At 37.2% G+C, this 20086-nt stretch overlaps 2 protein-coding genes across 3 annotated transcripts; both read right to left on the reverse strand.

The window, feature by feature from the left end:
* Window positions 1-1526: 1526 nt before the first annotated feature.
* On the reverse strand, window positions 1527-13924 carry rfx5 (regulatory factor X, 5). 2 transcript variants are annotated; one of them, XM_032581184.1, is made up of 11 exons: window positions 13847-13924; window positions 11943-12097; window positions 11425-11458; window positions 11254-11336; window positions 9845-9967; window positions 8472-8588; window positions 6389-6467; window positions 5454-5652; window positions 4058-4140; window positions 3826-3981; window positions 1527-2882 (listed from the first exon to the last, which is right to left on the reverse strand). In XM_032581184.1, the coding sequence occupies exons 2-11, from the start codon at window positions 12062-12064 to the stop codon at window positions 1809-1811; spliced, it is 2070 nt and encodes a 689-aa protein (XP_032437075.1). In that variant the 5' UTR covers window positions 12065-12097; window positions 13847-13924; the 3' UTR covers window positions 1527-1808. The 2 variants fall into 2 exon arrangements, with proteins under 2 accessions (XP_032437075.1, XP_032437076.1); XM_032581185.1 differs by lacking the exon at window positions 13847-13924 and adding an exon at window positions 13511-13771.
* Window positions 13925-14821: 897 nt separating this feature from the next.
* Window positions 14822-19816, reverse strand: psmb4 (proteasome 20S subunit beta 4). Its single transcript, XM_032581186.1, has 8 exons — window positions 19644-19816; window positions 18303-18429; window positions 18131-18210; window positions 17472-17618; window positions 16594-16675; window positions 16086-16202; window positions 15107-15195; window positions 14822-14982 (listed from the first exon to the last, which is right to left on the reverse strand). The coding sequence occupies exons 1-8, from the start codon at window positions 19766-19768 to the stop codon at window positions 14970-14972; spliced, it is 780 nt and encodes a 259-aa protein (XP_032437077.1). The 5' UTR covers window positions 19769-19816; the 3' UTR covers window positions 14822-14969.
* Window positions 19817-20086: the final 270 nt, after the last annotated feature.

The following is a 20086-nucleotide window of genomic DNA, read 5'->3' on the forward strand; positions in this document are numbered from 1 at the left end:
TTTCTGGAATAATTCGGACTTTGTTAAGTTTATGTATAAAACTGTTGTTTTTCTATATAAAACGACTAAATTTACTTGATATATTATTCTGAGTAATGAGTAAATTTAAGCTTTTAGTTTTTCAAACACACAATCAGAGACATGTACAAAGCTCACTCAGATAAAAACACAAATCTGCTAAAACAAAGGAACTCTTTAGAAGAGCAGAGCAGAACCAAGCTTTAATTCACATTTACCAAATTGTTAAATATTATTAGAACTTCAACAACTTCCTCAGGAATAAATTGTATGAACTAACGGTGAATCAAAGCTTGGTTCTGGTTCATTTAGTACAGAGAACCTTTAGAAGGATCTAACCCGTATGTACCACCTGACGCCCGTTTCACAAACATGGTACCTTCCGTTCTTCCTCTTTTACACTGCAAAAAAATTTAATCTTACCAAGTAATACCATGCAAATATCTTAGTACACCTGAAATAAGACAAAAGTAACTTATAAGTAACTGTTCAGCAAGATAAGTCAATAATTTCTTAATATTGATGAAAAATACAAAAAATCCTTGATTTTAGTTCAAGTCTGCCAGGCAAACCAACATTTTTTCATTAAGATAAAGGAATTACTGACTCAATCAAGTTCCTGTATCTTGCTGAAAAGTTACCCATTACTTAATTGTGTCTCATTTCAAATGTACCAAGAGATTTACACCAAAATTACATGGTAAGATTTTGGTTTTTTGCAGTGTTATTTCTTTAGTACAATTATCGTTCAGTTTTTCTTTTCTTTTTTTTTAAAGTTAAGTACAGACAAACAAACTGCAACACAGACATTTTTGGGAGGATTAAAAACACAGCAAATAAGGCAAGGAAGAAGGAACAAGAAGTGGTTCAGATGTACACTGTAAAAACACAGAATAAAAAGTATCTTTGGTCTAGTAAATATCTTAGTGCACTTGACATAAGACAAAATTAATTTACAAGTAACTTTTCAGGAAAATATTGCTGCTTGTTTTAAGTCAATAATTATTTAATATTGATGAAAAACAACTAGTAATAGTGGCAGTTATAACATTTCATTTCATTTATTAGTTTATTTAACAGGGACAAATGTCGCAGGGAAAAAAAGTCTTGCTATGCTAGTGGAACTAGAACTGGTTGCTAGGTGACAGGCTGGGCTTGGCTGGCGTTGCTAGGTAACGGTACATTGCCAGCCTCGAAACAAGTGAAGAAATCTGCCAGTGGAACAAGTACTTTTTTTCTAAAGGTTTTATTGGCTCTAGTGGCCTTTATTTGATAGTTAATTGACAGGAAAGTGGGTAATGAGAGAAGGGGGAAGACATGCGGCAAAGGTTGCCAGGCCGGGAATCGAACCTGCGACAGCGGCGTCGAGGATTAAGGCCTCTTTATGTGGGTTGTGCTTAACCCCTGCGCCACCACAGCACATCCCGAACAAGCACTTTTAAAAAAAATGAAAATTAAGGAATTATTGACTTAAAGCAAGCTCCTATATCTTGCTGAAAACTTACTTGTAAGTTAGTTTTGTCTTGTTTCAAGTTTAAGATATCTGCTTGAGAAACTAGACCAAAAATCCTTGGTAAGATTTTGTGGTTTTGCAGTGTAAACCACATGTCGCTCACAAACAAACATGCAGTAAAAGTGTAGACTTCCTGGCTTCATTTATCCTACTGGATTGGCTTTCGTGCTCCAGCCAATCTGGGATTTCCACCAATCAGGACAAGGATGGAAGGAGGAGGGGGCGGGAGCCTTGAGGTAAAATCTGAGTGAATACAGAAGTAGGTGGTTGATGAAAGCTAATGTCCTCCTTTCTGGGGGGAGGGGCTGTTGTCTACTTCCTCCTCCTCAATCTTTACCACCATGGTGGAGGAGATTGAGAGGGAGGAGGCAGGAGCAGCAGAGGAGGTGGAGGCAGGTGGCGGGTTGACGTGAACCTCCACCGGCGTCAGCGTGATCTCCACCTCGCCTTGCTCCTCATGCAGCGTGGGCGCGGGCAGCGGCGGGAACGGAGCCATGCCGAACCCGCCGCCGCCACCGCTGTTGTTGTTCGGCCTTGGGGCCTTCTGGATCACCTCCACCATGGGGGTCCGCTCCCAGCTGGGGTTACCAGGACTGTGGAAGAGCAGCACAGGCCTCACCTGGCTGTCCGGGTCGGCGGCGCCGCCCGGCTGGCACTGCACCACCACGCCACGGGGGTCCACCAGCCGGTGGGCCGGGTCGGACATAGCGGGCAGCTGACCCAGAACCAGCCCCGGCGGCTCCTGGATCACCAGCTCCACCACCGTCTGCGCGGCGGACGACAAGGAGGAGGTCGCCTTCTGGATGACGCCGCCGGTCAGTGGCGTGATGATCGGCGGCTGAGGCGGCGGCGGCTGAGGAGATGGGGACGGAACCGCATCTTCCGGTCTGGGTTTCCTCGGCCGGCCACGTTTCCGTTTAACCGGAGAAGTGCTGAGAGAGGAAGCGGCTGAGACACCGATGGATGGCACTTCCCCCTCCTGGGGTCGCTTGGCGGCGGTGCCCCGAGCTTTCTGGACCACCGAGGTCGGCGCCGCCACGGTGTGCTGCTGGGCAGACAGAGAAGGGGGTGGAGCTACTTTCTCCGCCTCAAAGGACAAACAGCTCTGAGGAAGAATCATCACCGGCAGCGTCCTGCCCTGCTGCTGGGGCAGCGTCGTCATGGTGATGACCTTCACCCCACCGCTGTTGGCAGGAGCTGTGATGGTGGCGGTGCCTCCATGTGCAGACGGCACGCCGACGGTGGCGTCCGCCGGCGCCGGTGTGGGCACAGCGGAGCGGACGGAGAAGCTCTTGTCAGGAACGGTGCTGCGAGGAAGGATTTTGGGTAACTGCTTCATGAACGCCTCCACCTGCAGCGCCAATGGAGACGCGTCAAACCACGCCGCCATGTTGATTCATCAAACACTGAAAAACATTTAATCCTGCCTGCAGACTGACCTACGTTGCTTTGAGAAAGTAATCACACCCTTTGAACCTTTTCCACACCTTGTCAACTTCAACCACAAACTTCACAGTTTATGTAATTTTTATAAAGAAAAATGTTTTTACTTATTTGCTAAAATCATGATGACAGTTTTGTATCGTCTAGCATTTCTCCCAATGCTAACTGCAGAAATAAACCACTCAGTCAGAAACAAGCCATCAGAGACAGGAGGAGGGTCTTAGCGCTGTCAATCACTCTGATGTTCACACACTCTCCTTTACCATCTGCTGTGCTACAGCTGGTTCATAGCCTGCCTCGAATGCTAAGGCCAGTTAGCATGCCCACCGGATTTCCTGTAACATGTTCACGAGGTTGATTGACAGCGCTAACATCTGCCTCCCGGATCTCATTGGCTGTTTTTTTGGGAGTGATGCATTTCTTCAGACAGTAAAAATTGCTCTAGGAGGAAGTGGAAAAGTTGATCATCTCATAGATTATCTGTCTCATATTAAACAATTACAACATGGTGACAATTTTAACATATATGTAAAAATAACATATTTTTAAAACTTACATACTGCAGCTTTAATGTGGCGCTATCTGTTTCCACTAAAGCGAGGCAATATGACCGAAAAATGAAATTTTAAATTCTTTTCTTACTATTTCTGATTTTAATAGATTTTTTTCCTCGCTTTTAAATTAAAAATAACAGGAAATATTTTTAAAAGTGGATTTTTTTCCCCAATAATCCCTTCTGTACATTTTAGCACACATTAGGGCCAGACTGTAGGATCTTTACTTGTTTATGTGCCTCATTATCTACATCTCAGCTACATTTAGAAAATTAAATTGTCGGGTCGTTGACTCACTGCTGGTTGCAGAGAGGCAGAGGAGGTAGAGGAGGAGTGAGGAGGAGGAGGAAGAGGAGGCGGGGCGTCTGCTGAGGAAGGCTTGGGGAAGGCTGATGTGGATTTGTCCCCAGAAGACATCTTGGGTGAGGACGAGCACAGGTCTCCCTGTTCCTTCTGTAAACAGACAGGAAGCAGCGGTGAGCGGCAGCAGGCGCAGCTCAACGAGGAGAGCGATCGGTCGGAAACAAACCTTCTGGTCTGCGGCTCCGTCTCCGTCAGCTGGAGACATCACAGGAGTTTTCTTTATGACTTTATGGGTTTTAGCTGGACCGCCTGAGGAGCAGAAGAAAGATGACAAATAGCCCCAGAAGAAGAGTTTTTATGATCACTGCAGTGTTCACATTAAAACATGTTTAAATCCTTATAATTGGAAACAAAACACTTCTGCGGAATAAATCAAGAGTTAACCTCATTGCCTGTTGTGTCGAAACTTTTGGACAACATGAAAGCACTAATTTTTTAACAAATAAATTTGTTCTGCCTTTGTTATTGTAACTGCTCAATAAACGAACAAAAGACAGCTGTCCACACCACAAACACTAATTCCAGCTTCTGGAGGGAATACGTAGTTCTGTGAACTTTGTAACCGACGGCCATCTTGGCAGGCGGTTGCTATGGAGTTGCTATGACAACAATAAGCAAGCCACAAGCTTAGAACTAGCAAAGAAGTTTGCAATGAATTTGATTGAGACATTATCTTTGATGGTCTGTTGATATTTATAGAAAATGCTGTAAAAAATATTTTATTTCCACGAGAGTTTAACGATGGCACTGGACAAAATGTAATGTTTAATGGTTTTATATTTTCAGTTTTTATGATGCAAAGCACTTTGAACTGCCTTGTTGCTCAAATGTGCTGTAAAAATAAACCTGATTAACGGATTAAAGTTTATAGAATAGAATATAATAGAATAGACTTTATTGATCACCAAGGGGAAATTGCTTATAAATTGACAAGCTACTCCATACAAGGTGATAAATATTAATAATACAAATATAACCATAAGCAATAAAAAATTATATGTAAAAAAAAATCTAATTAAAATGTGAAAATATAGACATACATATAACTATAAACATGTATTGTAATTTTAAAATGACTGAATAAATAAAGAAATAAATATCAAGCAAATAATATTTATACCTAATGTCTGACACTGAATTCATTCTTATTTGGGCCACAATCTTGGCCAATAAAGCTGATTTTTGATTTTAGAAAAGCAAATAGTTTCCAAGCCAATGACTATAGAAAAAAGACCTACAAAAATATCACGGCTTGTTTTGGAGTCATTCTTTGGTGAATTTTTTGTGGAATTATTCCATCAAAAAAAAAAAGGATGCCAAAACATTTATTATCTGTTTATTTAAATATATTAGTTAGGTGTTTTTTTTTAAATGACTTTCTGCCAAAGCTATTAAGAGAAACAGATTACAAACCACCGGCCTAAATGAATTTTTGTCTGGTGTCAAAATTCGTTTGATGATCTGAAACATGGGGGAATGATTGGGGAAAAAGTCTGACCTACACAAGTTTGTCCAGATTACCAAAAACAAAAACCAGTTTCTAATGGCGTAACGGGTCAGACCTGCGAGCGCAGCGGACGTGACGAGCTTGGCCTGGTTGCAGCGAGGGTTGACGATGTGCTCCTGGATCAGGTAGCGAGCGATCTCTACCACCGTGTCGAAGGATCGCTTCAGGATCTTCTGGGCCCAGTCACAGATCAGCTCGCAGGCCGCCTCTGTCACTTCCTGTTTGTAGGTCTGGACCAGCTCGGTCAGCTCCGACTGGAGACCAGGAGCAACACAGAGAGCAGGAAATCAGTTAAACTGGGATTATTTATACATTAACCAGTTATTCATTACCTTAAAATAAGAACACTGATTGTTTTCCAAAATGGTGGACAAATTAAGTCCTAAAAAGGTAATTTGACAACAATAAACATCAACTGTAACAATTATCTATTTACTTTTGTCCGAAGTTCCTGAACCTAAAACCTCAAAACATGAGATTGAACTTTTTAAAATTTGTGTTTTAACATTTTAACAATTATTTTATAGATAGATACATACATTTAATGTGTCAATAGTCACAAAATCTTCACGACTCCAAGAAGAAACATTTTTAGAACTACAGCTAAAACTGCTTCTGCTCAAAAGTGACTTTTTGCCATTTAGCCGGCTAAATAAAAAACAAAGCTTAAAAAAAAGTATGTAACAACATTAAATTAATAAATAAACCCACTAAGTAACCATTCTTATTATCTTTCTACATAAAATTTACTTTAGGATTAAAACAATTAATTGGTTTAATCAGCTTCATATATTATTATTTATGCCAACCTTTTAATCGACAGAATAATAGATTACTAAAATAATCGTTAATTGTAGTTCTAGATCATTTTTGTATCATTTTTGACCAGTTATTGAGATCCAGCTCTAGTTTACATAATAACGTGGTGGAGTAGGATTGGTAGTACTGGTTTACAGATGTACTACTGGTTTATAGTTAGTGTGTGAGTACCGGGTCGTTCTTCAAGTCCAGGTTGGGCAGCAGAGGCATGTTCAGAACCGTCTTCCTCCTGATGCCACTATAACAGTACGTATCAGCCACACAGGTTAAGGAATTCAACCAGCAACTGCAGCCATCTGATTCACTCTAACAATCTAATGTATGCTGCAATGATACATATTAGATAACATTAAGCTCTAAGCAGCTGGTAATTGGTCAAATTCAGAAGTAACCCCTTAACTGGCGGTACCAAAATCACCAAAAATGGCCGAAAAGGCATATCCAAATTAAATCAGCTGTTGTTCTTGAACAATTTGAAGTACGTGCAAAAGCTTGGTCTCTTTATGAAGATGACAAGCTAAATTTTCTATTTTTGCAGTCAAAAATACTTTAACTGTAAGTAGTTTGTAGCTATTACGTTTGTAACACAAAAGAAATAGAAACATTTTGATTCACCCAGATTTTTCATTTTCATTTCTTGTAAATGCACATTGAGTGTTGAATGTATGGACTGGAAAACACAATAAATCTGTAGAATAAAGTATTTCGCTTGTGGATTTCAAGACGGATCAAGATAGCACAAAAAGAAACGTCATTTTGGACATGTTTATTTTTGAGGATGTACAGGTATTGTCCATGTGTGCCATTTGGCGTCTCCAAATGGCACACATGGACAACACCTGATATACAAACTTCAAATGACTGTAACTCCTCAGTGCGTCAACATATAGTCATCAATGAGGGATCTAATGAAAGAAAATGACCAGAGGAATCCTCAGATAGACACATTATTACTGATAGCGGAAATTACTTTCACATTCTACAGGCACTGCGCCATTACCTAGCAACCCCAGCCAAGCCCAGGTCGTTACCTAGCAACCCAAACTGAGTTCCAGCACATTTAGTCAGCTGGTTTTACGGCTGTACAATGGCTGCTGCAATAGACAAATGTTTTGAGGTTGACTCACCATCCAGAAGCCACTTGCTGCATTCTTGATGGTTATACAGGAGGCTCTACTTCTGCTTTTCTAAGGTGTACAGTTGTATAATTGAGCATCTGTTTGCAGCCATTTTCTCGTGACAGTGTAAATGTTGAGTTGGGCAGTGTGGCCAGCAGCAGCTTATTTGGATTTAAAGTGACAAGAGGCCCTAAAACAGCTCATTCTGAAAGGAACCAGACTACAATCTCATCATCTAAAAATGATTTTATGCAAAAAATGTAATGAACATATTTTGTATAGAACCTATACTTATCCTAATCTGTCCAAGGAAGCATAATATGTCACGTTTAAAACTCCTGTGCTACATCTTACCATAATATAACCAGCATGGTGGGTTTAAACTGTAGCAGATGAAAATATCATCAATAATCTGGACAGCTCTGGGCTCAAATTCAACCTTAAACATTACATCATTCAGACATTTTGCAGCTGCACTCGTAAACAGCTGCAGGGAAATTCTGACTTTTATAACAAGCATAAATTCATGAGATTTGGCAAAGCATCGTCCCATTATTCAGTTTATTCAGAAACTTTCCACAAATTAAATGTGTGCTTGACATAGAGAAAGAGGAGTGATACACTACCTCTGTATCAGAACCTGATACACTGATTTATTGCTAAACGTGAACTATTATCCTTCCTTGAACAGGATAGTACAAATCTATGGTCTGCACAAAACATGTTCATTGCATTGTTTGCACAAAATCATTCTTAGATAATGAGATTTTCGTCTGATCAGTTCTGCCTATTTTGAGCTCCTTTCAGAATGAGCTGTATTAGGGCCTCTGTCACTTTAAATACAAATAAGCTGCTGCTTTTCATCCCCCAAACTCAATGTTTACACTGGCATGTGAAAATGGCTGCAGAATGTGCAATTATACAACCGTACATCTTTGAAAAGCAAAAGTACAGCCTCCTGCACAGCCATTGTACAGCGCATTTTTGTCCCTCCTTAAATACCCCTGAATCAAATAATTTGGTTGTTACATTTTGAAATCTTTAATCAAATCAAAGTAAGTGGAAAATCTTCAAAAATACCAGATTAAAACCTAAAGAAAGAGTCAGGCTGCTTCACGCAGCGGTTTAAAGGATATTTGGACTGTCCTCTGCCGCCGAGTCGCCTCGCCTTGATGTTGGGGAAAATGTCTCTGATGATCTTCCCAAAGTTGGCAGCGCTCAGGGGTCGATGCTGCAAGTTCTCACAGTACCTCCTGCAGAACACAGATTACATCATCAGAACATCAAAGGTTGCGATTCCATTACAAAATATGCGCAAATTTTTGTCAATATTCTGCAAATGTCAAAAACACAATTTTTCTACTGCGGTTTTCATTAAACAAGAAATAAAGTTAAAATCACATGTTAATAAGTCATTCAAAATCACAGCAGTGATGGACATAAACAGTAACATAAAATATTCATAACTCAGCCATTAGAGGAGGCTTCTGAGTCTTATACTTGGGAGCAGTGCAATATGCGGCATTATGGGTAACTTGTAAATGCCGATTTTACAGAAGTGCTAATAATTCAACACTTTTGAATGACACAAAGGTTTTTATGAACTGTTTAATGCTTTGTGGTGCACATTGTCCAAAAAAACCCCAAAAAACATAATCGTCCTACTACTTCCTGTAATCTTCTTTGTCGTCTCTGTCAGTAGTATTATCACATGAGTCTTGTGATTCGAAATGTGTTTCCATTGCAGATTTATGAAATAAATATATTTCGATAAGGAGCAGTTGGTACGAGTGCTGTAATACTTGTTTTCGTGTTCGTTTCATATCTTTATTTTATCAGCGGGCTGTTACTAGGTAGATTTCATAAGAGAAATACATCTATTTTGTATCATGACACGTTGTCCAATCAGAAAATTGTCTGACAAAATTTTTTTGCGCTCAGCCAATGAAATGGTGCCTAGTTTGGGTAACAAGGGGATTTTTGACAGCGGACCAATCGCAATAGACTTTGCCTTTGTAGTCAGGCAGACATAGTACAGTCGTCCAATCATAAAAAGTCTGAAAGAGGATTTTTGCTGTAGTGATTGAGGTACTTTTTTTTGTCTTTTTAAAGAAAATACCTGAATGCGAGTCACCGTTAATAGTTTATTTAATTACCTATTATTTTTAAATCACAAAATGACACACACGTGTTTGGTAGGGCTTTCTTCGCTTGCTAGCCAATGCTAACCACACTATGCAGCTAATTGAATAGCTTACCGCGTTAGTCGCTTTAATATCCGTATCTTTTGGCACAAATGCATGTTTATATCCTCTGTAGATTCGGGATGTTTGCTAAAAGTGTTTTTGATCAACCCAGCTATTAAATGTCTTTGCTTTTTACCAGAAACTGCGATGGATGCGAGTGTTACCCGAATTTCTTTTTTAACTCTATGGTTAATGGAAACGCAGCTACTCTGTGTTTGTTGTTGTTGTAATGAGGGTGTGTCTGTCTGTGTGTGTTTCCCCACCTGTACGTCTCGTAGACATCCTGTTTGGGCAGACAGGTGTCTGAATGCTCCTCCAGGTGACTCCGGATCCAGTTACAGGTGTGCAGCTGGTCAGCTGTGTTGAATGAACTCGGGTCGCCACCACTGGGTGTCACACACACATCAGGTATACATCTACCATCCATTAATAATGATAAGAATCAGAAGAAAACTGGACTAACAACAGCTTGAACCACGGGTGATCAAAGTGTGGCGCCTGGGCCATTTGTGGCCATTGGAATGATGTTTTGCGGCCATAACTATAATTCAAAACTAGTACAAAGTTGGCCTGCAAACAAAGGCAGAAAATGGAAATACCTATTTTATTTAATTAACAACGTGTTTTTTTTTACTATTCATATTAGTTTCATAGTAAAAAAGAACCATAAATGTGCACTTTTATTTAAGCTTTACTTAGAAACAGACTCTGACACAACTGTTAATAAAACTTGGTGAAATACTTTCTAGCAACCAACCCAAAAATGGTTATAATAATAATAATACATCTAATTTGTATAGCACTTTTTAGATCACTCAAAGATGCTTCAATTATGTAAATTTTTTGATTAGTTAAACCTGTAAAACTCATTTTCAGACTTTTTTCATTAATTATTGTTCATTTATTGTTGAGTAGAATTTTTAAAAATGCTGAACCTTTATTTTATTTTCATTTTATTCACTATGAAATATTTAAATTATTTTCATTTTTAGTGAATATTTTGTCATTTTTTTCTACTTTCGACTTTATCACTCTGGCCCAATTTGAAGCACTTTGTAGAAAGTTGCCACAATTCAAAATATCTTCAACTGTTACTGGGAAGACTAATATTTCTTTACCTAATTGGCTATACTTTACATATCAAACACTATTTTTGCTGCTTTTATAATCAATACTTGAGCACATTTTCCATCCCAACATCTCAGACATTTCAAATATGTAAACAAGTAGAAATGTTTATTGTAAGCTTGTGTGTTTTAAACCCTATTTGGTTATTTGAGCATTTGTGAGCTGTAAGTAAAAAATAATTCAGGTCTGCACAAAATCTACTTTATAAATTGCACAACAGCCACCCATAATAGACCAAAACTACATAGTTGTATCTTAAATTATTTATTCCAATTAGTTGGAATAACAAAAGCTGCATACGTTTTTTTGTTTTTTTTCCATCTTTTAATGCAGATCCTGTCACCCTGGGCAAAAGCCATATTGCCCATATCAAGAATCACAATAACGTATTAGAGATAAAGAAGTGAAAATATAATTAAAATGTCTGACAGCAGGTACAGCCTGTCTCAGGTATCATGCATCTATTTTACTTAACACAACATTTAAGCAATCAGCCTAAATCTGCCATAAACTTAAACTTAAAATGTTCATAAACGATTCTCACGTTTTGTCTCCGGAGCTGGGCCCCGAGGGCAGCTGGAGGTACAGGAACAGCTTGTCATTGTCTGAGAAGCGCTGAACGTCTTGCTGTTAAACAAAACAAACCTGCATTACGTTTTGCAGATGCAACATTTAAATTTAAGATTAAAAATGTTGTGTTTTTTTTTTTTTTTACCAAGATTTGATCCACTTTGGTCTGAACGTTCTTTCTGCAAGAAAAAAACAAATCCAGTCATTAAAATTTCAGTTATACAGAAAGAAGTTTATGTGAAAAAATACTAAATATATATCAGTAATAATTTTTACCAACTAATATTAGTTTTTTCAGATGTTTATATTTTTTGACTTGATTTAACCTAAAAGGAGTTGTTTGCTTCTTAATGATAATATATTCACTTCCAATCCACGCAGCTGCTAAAAAAAGAAAAGCTCAAATTACTCTTAATATTTCTAATTATAAAACAAAACATTTGAGATTAAATATTCCAGTTCAAATTCTGAAATCAATTTTGCTATTTCTAAATATTTTCTGCAAAACAAGCCTAAAACTCACATTAAAAGTTACATTTCTCATACTTTCAGTTTAAACTACTCAATTTTTTTTAGTTCTCTTATTGACAAGAATAATAAAAGTAACATAACAACACTTTAAAAAGCATCAGACCATTTCGAGGAAGGTCTAATATGACTTACGAGATGTTGCTGCTCAGCTTTTGCAGCAAAATGCTGGGCTCTGTGTCGCCCTCCCCCGGCTCCAGGCCGCACTTGTCCCTGTGGGAGGCGTCGGCCCGCTGGTGCTGCTGGTCCTCTGACATCTGGACCGACTAACCTGTGCTGAGAACCAACATCTGAAACACAAAAACCTGCCACATTAAAACAACAATATGTGGAAACTGACCGGAAACATACAACGCAGTAACAAAGCTGCGTTGTAGATACAAATAAGACAATGAAAATCTCAGAAACTTTCTAGAAAAAAGTAGTTGAAAATTTGCTACAAAACACTCAGAAATTTTTTAATTAATGTCAGAAAGTTTCTAGTAAAAACATTGAAATTCTGAGTTTGAAGAATCAAATTTTCGACTTTTGGAGTTTCAAAAGTCGAAGATTTTTTAAAGTTTTTCTTGTTTTTTCTAGAAATGGTATATTTTTTGTATGAAATTTAAAAATAGATTTTTAGGTTAAAAAATAAATATTTCAGACATTTTTATTTGTATTGTCTTTGTGTAAGTGTTTTTGTGCCAGTTACTTTTCATTTCATGTTGCTTTGTTGACTGACAATTTGCAGTATCTGCTGTGAAATGTTCAAGATATGTTGTTCAACATATAGTTCAGTTCACTGATTGATTTATCAATTGGTAGATAAATAAATGGAAGTGACAGCAGGAGTTTGCACAACCTAAAAAGTGTTTTAAAAAAAATCACCATTATGAATATTAAAATGTCTTTGAACTCCAACACTAAAACACCAAAAGGTGCAGCACAAAGAAACATTTATATAGTAAATTTTAAAAAATTCTTATAAATTAGAAAATGTTATTTCATTTTTTTATTATAAGAATATATTTTTAAAGAAAAAAAAAGTTTAGGTTTTCACGGACTTCCAGCTTAAAATACAAACATGTCTATTGCAAAATAGCAGATTGGAGGCCTAAAAAATAAACACAACTCAGGCTGTGACACCACAACACCTAAATATTTCTCTATATTGTGTGTACTACAGGTAAATCTGGGCCGAACTTTTTTTGTAATTGTTTTTGTCAAACAAAGACTGCAGAACTGAGCTCCAGGATTCAGTGACAGAAGAAAATCGGTTTAAATAGCCACTTATTTCTGATCCAACACAGTTGTCATCCTTAACAATTAAGCCGCTCGCTTCGCTTTAGCATCGCTTCGTGCTGTCATTAAACCCAGAATCCAAACCGGTTCCGCTCTGACCGGCTGTAATAATAAAAAAAAGGCCAGCTGGCTGCCGGGTAAAGAACATGCAGGCTGACAGGGTATTAGTGAACTAAACTATCACAACAGGAGCGGAAGGAACATAAACAGCAGAAGCAAACGCAGCCCGTCCTCGGCCGCGGCCCCTCCTTGCAGCCCACCGGGTTTTAGTGGAAATGCCGGAGCTCCCATGTCAGCTCTGACTGCCGTGTTTACAGCGGGCGCAGCGCCGGTGGTCATGTGCCTGCCATTTACTACAAAACACACACAGACGCAAGTGTACATGCTACTGCGGAGCTAACTGGCTAGCGGGCAACACTCACATCCATCGCAGATGCTGGCAAAAGCAAAGACATTTAATAGCTGGGTTGATCAAGGACACGTTTAACAAACATCCGGAATCTATAGAGGATATAAACATACGTTTTATCCAAAAGACACGGATATTAAAGCGACTAACGCGGTTAACTACTCAGTTAGCTACATAGTGTCATTAGCATTAGCTAGCAAGCGAAGAAAGCCCTACCAAACACGTTTATGAGCGTCATTTAGAATTTTAAAATACTTCAAGGTAATAGGTAATTAAATATACTATTAATGTATGGCTTACTGGGTGACTCACATTGCAGTATTTATTTTAAAAAAGAAAAAGAAAGTACCTGAAGCAAGATACAGCAAAAATCCCCTTTCAGATTTTTTTGTGATTGGACGACTGTACTATGTCTGCCTGACTACAAAGGCAACGTCTATTGCGATTGGTCCGCTGTCAAAAATCCCCTTGGATACCCAAATTAGGCACCATCTCATTGGCTGAGCGGAAAAAGTTTTTCGTTAGACAATTTTCTGATTGAACAACGTGTCCTGGTCTGCCCAGTTACAAAAGAGATGAATTTATCTTATGAAATCTACCTAGTAACAGTCCCCTGATAAGACAAAGATATGAATATCGTTCCTTTTCTACTTTAACGGTTATTTATTAAACAATTAAATAGTTTACGGACAATATTCCAGTTTTGTCTTTAAACATAAAGTGATGTTACACAAATCAAACAGATGTACCAATATCGGTTTTCCAGAACAAAAACAAAATTTTGTTTTCTTTGTCTGACGTTCCAATTTCAATCGCAATAAATTCAAATTTATTTAAATAAATAAACGATAAGTAGGAAAAAACATGGTGCTGTTTATTTTGATCTATTTCCACTGATGTATTAGCTTTTAATCAAACAAGAAGTAAAAGATCACCTCTATTTATGAGAAATAAAATATCTCACTTAAGTTTATCAAGTGAAAATGGTAGGAGTTTAGTTTTAGGAATTTTAAACATGTTTTGATATTTACTTGCATTTAACATGCCAATCAAGGAAACATTTCCTGACTCATTGCTGAATCTGATGTAAATCAATTTGAAAAAGTTGATCATGTATTCAACTCTTGCAATGGTTGATTTAATGAATGCTGAAATCTTTACATAAAGATAATGTTTACATAAAGCAAATAACTAGATTAAAAGTAGAGTTAGATTCGATGTAAAAATATATATATAGTCAACTGTTACAAAATGTGTTTATTTTACCTTAAAAAAAAGTTGATTTCACGTCTTTTTAGAGGAAGTGGTAGTAAATAAAATAAAATGAGATTTGCAATAGTTCTTTTATTTATTGTATTTATTCTTCCATTTTACAAAAGTGAACATAAACAGAAAGAAACTAAGCTGGGATAGATAGGTTGCATGGTGGGAGGTTATTTCTAATGTAGCAGGGAAACGGCTCCAACTCGTCTTCATTCAAACCCGCTGAAGAGAAAGCAGACAAAAACAAGTTACTGCAGGAGTAAAATTTCACCCTGTGAAGATCATGAAGTTATCCTGAAAAGGTCTAACAACAGGGATTTGTGTCTACAATGAGACCTGGACGTACCTGACCAAATGAGCAATGTCCCAGTTGGTTTCTGATGACAGAGGGCCGATGATTTCCACGCCCTCCTCGGTCACGATGGCAATTTCATGCTGGAATAAAAACATTAAAACATTAAATCCCCACATTCAGTACAAGCAGTGTCTCTTTTTATAATGGAAGGCCTCCAGGGGGCGCTGTAGGAACCCCAGAAAGATGGAGAGAACATGAGAAAAAACATGCAAGAGCAAAAAAATAATAATAAATTCAATCACAATTTTTTTCTGTTTTTCAATCTGTTTTTGTTTTTTTTTAATAAGATATACCTTAAAATTATTTATTTAAACATTGTTTCTGGTGTTTAGTTTCTGACATGAAGCTGCTTATTTCCTCAAGCAAGAAAAAAACAAAAGGAACTGCTGCAAAAAACAAAATTTTAACCAATTAATATAAACTATTACATTAGAAAAATGTAATACCTGGTAACAAAGTCATAATAGATTATCTGACAATACATTTTTTCCTCCACAGGATTCTTAGCCATCTAACATCAAATGGTATTTTTTAAAATAATCTTCTAATTTTATCTGGACTCATTTGTAGATTAATATATAACACATTTCCATCTGCATGCTTCTTATTTTATTTATTTAACTTATTTATTTATATTCAGTCATATTTAAATTATTTACATCACAGTTATTTATATGCATTATAAACTTAGAAATAATTTATGGTTATATTTGTAATATTAATATAGTAGCTTGTCAACTAAAAAGTGATTTCCACTTTGGGGTCAATGAAGTAGATTCTATGCTAAGTGAATGTAGTAATTATGGAGTAGTGAATAAGAACCTTCTAAAAGTTTATGTTTCTTTCCATATTCTGTGGCTTTGTACAGGCGGTGTGCGGGCGGAGCTTTTGGGAGATCCTGGTTAAAGTTTAGCTCAGTTGGTGTTTGTCTTCGGCTCTGGGTCCGATTGGAAACGTGAGCTGAACTCACCCTGTTGTAGGAGCGAGCGTCTCTGTAGTAAAGCACTTTGAGGCAGCGCTCCACCAGATCCCGGGCTTCCTGCTTGCTGATGTCCGCCTTGTTCTCCACCACCTCCCTCATCAGAGGCTGGAAGCACAACAAATAAAATTTTTATTTAAAAACAAACACTTTCAATCCACAGAGACCTGATTCACATCACATAGCCTGGGAATCCTGGATTCCTCATAAGATTACAACTTTGTTCTCATCATTGAAGAAAGAAAAACGTAGCCTGGCCCTAATACTCTATCATAGAGTCGACCTATCAAAATAAAAAGAAGCCTGGCCTTGCTGACATCACTTGTTACCATGGAAACAGAAGGAATGCACTGGTGAAAAACGAAAGCTAAATTTGATTCATCGCCTTGTCCTACAGTTATGGTTGAATGAATTCATGATGATCCCATATGAACCCAAATATTTTTTTTTAACATTTAAATCATAAAAAGTTGTTTTCCCTTTCCACATGGGGACTCACCTGAGCCAGGTACGCTCCAAACCCGGTGGCGACTGTTGGAGCCTCGTAAGCAACGCCCAGCTTGTCCACATAACCCAGAAAACTGGAGAAGATGAAACATTTAGGAAGTTAATAAAGTTTTACAAAGCAGCGGGAGCAAGAAAGAGCAGCAGCTGGTTCATATTTAGTCACTATAATCAGTATTAGAAGGCCTGTCACAATATCAATAAATCAATTAATCACATGATAAATTAAAACAAACACAATAATTTTATTTTTCTATCAAAAACTGGATGATAAAACTCTTCAGTCTGGTGTTTTAGCCTCCATTATCCCTTATATTCAAGGATAATTTTGCTTACAGAGACTCCATAATTAAATTTATTTATTGGTTTTGTTGTTTTGTTTATTTATTCTGGATATTTAAAATGTCTCCCAGTTGAAGTGTTAAATGTTCATTACAATTCAAAGTTTATTGATCTTTGAGAATCTGTTCTCAACCATTACATTACGTTAAAATGGTCTCAAAACAACGATATTATCGCTTATCAAAACAACTCTAATTAATTACATTTTTTTTAAATTTAGTAAAATTAAACAAAATTATAATTTATTTATAAAAATTAAAAAAATAAAATGTTATAAATGTAACAATTTTATTAAATAAAGTTATTATTATTGTAATAAAATTATTATTACTAATTTTATTTCATTTCCCTTTGGGATTAATAAAGTATTTTTTAATTTTGAACTCCTTTGATAATTTAACATCCAGTGTTTAGTATTAGTAAACCTTCTGCATACATAAAAAACATGATTACAGAGTGGAAATAAAGAATATTTATTTCTATTAAAGTACAGTGAAAAATGACCTTGAGGACATTTTGTGGAGCGCTCACCTTTCCCCGTTGTAGAAACCTCCGATGACCACGGTGTTCCACAGAGGATTCATTTTGCTCCGGCGGTTGTACATCACTCTGGTCAGCCAGGAGTGGATGGCCTTCGGACTGTAGCTGTGGCCGTCTCCGAGCAGCTCCTCATCGATGCTAACAGCAGAAACAACATTTACATCCAGAACGATCCAGAGTCAGCGCGCAGGTTCAGTTATTACAGCTGGAAACTAGAGATCAGGTTCGAATGCTCAGACCTGAACCTTCAAAGCCACATAAAGACGGTTACACAGTCGGCCTTCTATCATCTGAAGAACGTTTGCAGGATTAGATTAGAGGACTAATGTGTCAGTAAGATCCAGAGCGGTGTTTTTCAAACTTCTTCAGACTTAACCAATTTAACAAAATACTCACAAACCACCTAGCTTGAAATTGCGCCGCAATAACACGACATCTTAATATATACACCCTGAAATTAAAATATTAGTCTCTTAACTCATTTATTGTTGTTTTCTTTGGTCATCCTAATGAGAAATGTGTTGCTGTTTAGTAAATGTGAATGACCATGACAAAAACATGAACATATTGGGATGTTTTGAGTTATTTACAGATTCTTAAAGTTTGGTTTCTAAGCGGGTTGTGCTTTTAATCGTTAATGAGGAACTTACACCATCTGTTCAATGACCTGCTTCAGGTACTGATAGTCAGCGTAGTCCCCTGATGCTCCCAGGATGGTGTTGTCGTTCACCTATTAAAAAAACAAACAATTAAAAAACATTATAGACAGCTTTCAGTTATATAAATTTCTGTTTTCTTGTTCTTATTGACAGCGGTCGTCACCTTCATGAGGCGGGAAATGTTCCTGAACCGAGCCAGAGAGCCATAAGAACCCAACATGTCCGCCGCGATGATGACGCCGCCTGTGAACTTCACACCGAGCACCGATGTTCCAGTTACCATCGGGTTACTGCGAAAAGAAAGAACAAATATCCAATAATAGGCATGACTGTAAAAGTCTATAGAATCTGCATATCATTGCCTGGTGAAAATATTCCTAATGAGTAACGTAGCTGGAGCACCCAAAGATCAGGTTCTGTGCAGTAAAACTAAAAATGTATAAAGATTTTCCAAAACTACTAAACGTCTACTTTTCTATCCTTACTTTTTGTTACCATATAAAATACAGCAACATATATTTCTGTGTTTCTTTGTTTGCCTTCTCAAACCCCCAGTTGGGTGGTTTCATGCTAATAAAAACATAATTACTGATTTGAATTTTAATCACAGAATATGTCAGTAATAGGCAAGCCTGTCACAATAAGCAATTAAAACGAGATCATTTCATTTTTAAGCAAAATGTTGTTTACATGTACATCATAACCAATTTTATTTATGGTTTCCGTTCAAAGTGGTTTATATTTCCGTTTCATTAATTGGTTTTGGTTGTCATGTTTTACTTTGGATATTTAAAATATCTTCCGGTTCCAGTGTTTAGTGCCCTTTACTAAATGACTAAATCATTTTATTAGTCTTTAAGAGGGTGAACTTGCATTATTATTCCATTATAAATATATCACTTGAAAATGGTCTCAAAATAACAATATTATCATTTATTGTAATAATTACTGGGATGATTTATCATTCAGCAAAATTTATAATTGTGACAGGCATAGTAATAGCCACCTATAATTACTTTATTTCCATAATAGTAAAATAGTACTACTCAACTACTCTTGGATGTCAGGATAAAAATAAAAATAATAAACGTAAGCTTTTTGCTTTTTATTATTCTAATAATTACTTTAAAGACTTCAGACCGTCTTTAAAGTAATTATTTTACTTTTTATATCTGGGAACAACAATAATCTGCTGTCTAAGCTAGCTTAGCTAACAGGTTACGATTTATCAAACGCCTAAAAACAGATTTAAATAGATTACCTAATGTCTGATAATCTTTATTATTTAATTAATATAATAACTCCAAGTGTCTGTTTGCTTTAATAAGGTCGTAAACCTTAATGTTGAGGTAAACTGTTAAATGTTTTAGCCTTGGTTAGCAGCAGCCGTTTCTCCATGATGATACAGCACAGCAGCGGAGATCAAACCGAAACCAGAACCGGTGTTCGGCTTCTACGAACATTACGAGACGAGGTTCTGGTTCCGAGCCAGACATCTACTCACAGTGTGTGTCTAACCGGGCCGCATGATGTTCCGGACCCGGTGCTGCTGGTGCCAGGGAAAGAATAAAACTGCCCGGGCTTTGGTCCGTTCTCCCAGAAGTTTAGCTTTAGTCCGCTGGGCTCCATGTTGAATCTGACGGAAGTGACGAAACAGTCGTTCAACGTCACTTCCACCCCAACTTTATTTACAATAAAATAGCATTTTGTCATGATTTTGAAGGAGAAAATAAAGTTTTACATTTACACAGGGTGGGTAGAGTAACCAAAAATTGTACACAAGTAAAACTGGCACAACTTCAACATATTTTTACTCAAGTAAATTTAAAAAGTAGAAAGAAATTACTCAACTCAAACTGAATTTAATTCGAAATGCCTGAATTTTTTCTATCTTTTTTTTCTAGATTTCTGGGGTTAACCTCAAAATGTCTGAGTTTTTGCTAGGAA

Source organism: Xiphophorus hellerii, chromosome 13 (genome assembly GCF_003331165.1).
Source record: "Xiphophorus hellerii strain 12219 chromosome 13, Xiphophorus_hellerii-4.1, whole genome shotgun sequence".
Lineage (NCBI taxonomy): Eukaryota > Metazoa > Chordata > Actinopteri > Cyprinodontiformes > Poeciliidae > Xiphophorus > Xiphophorus hellerii.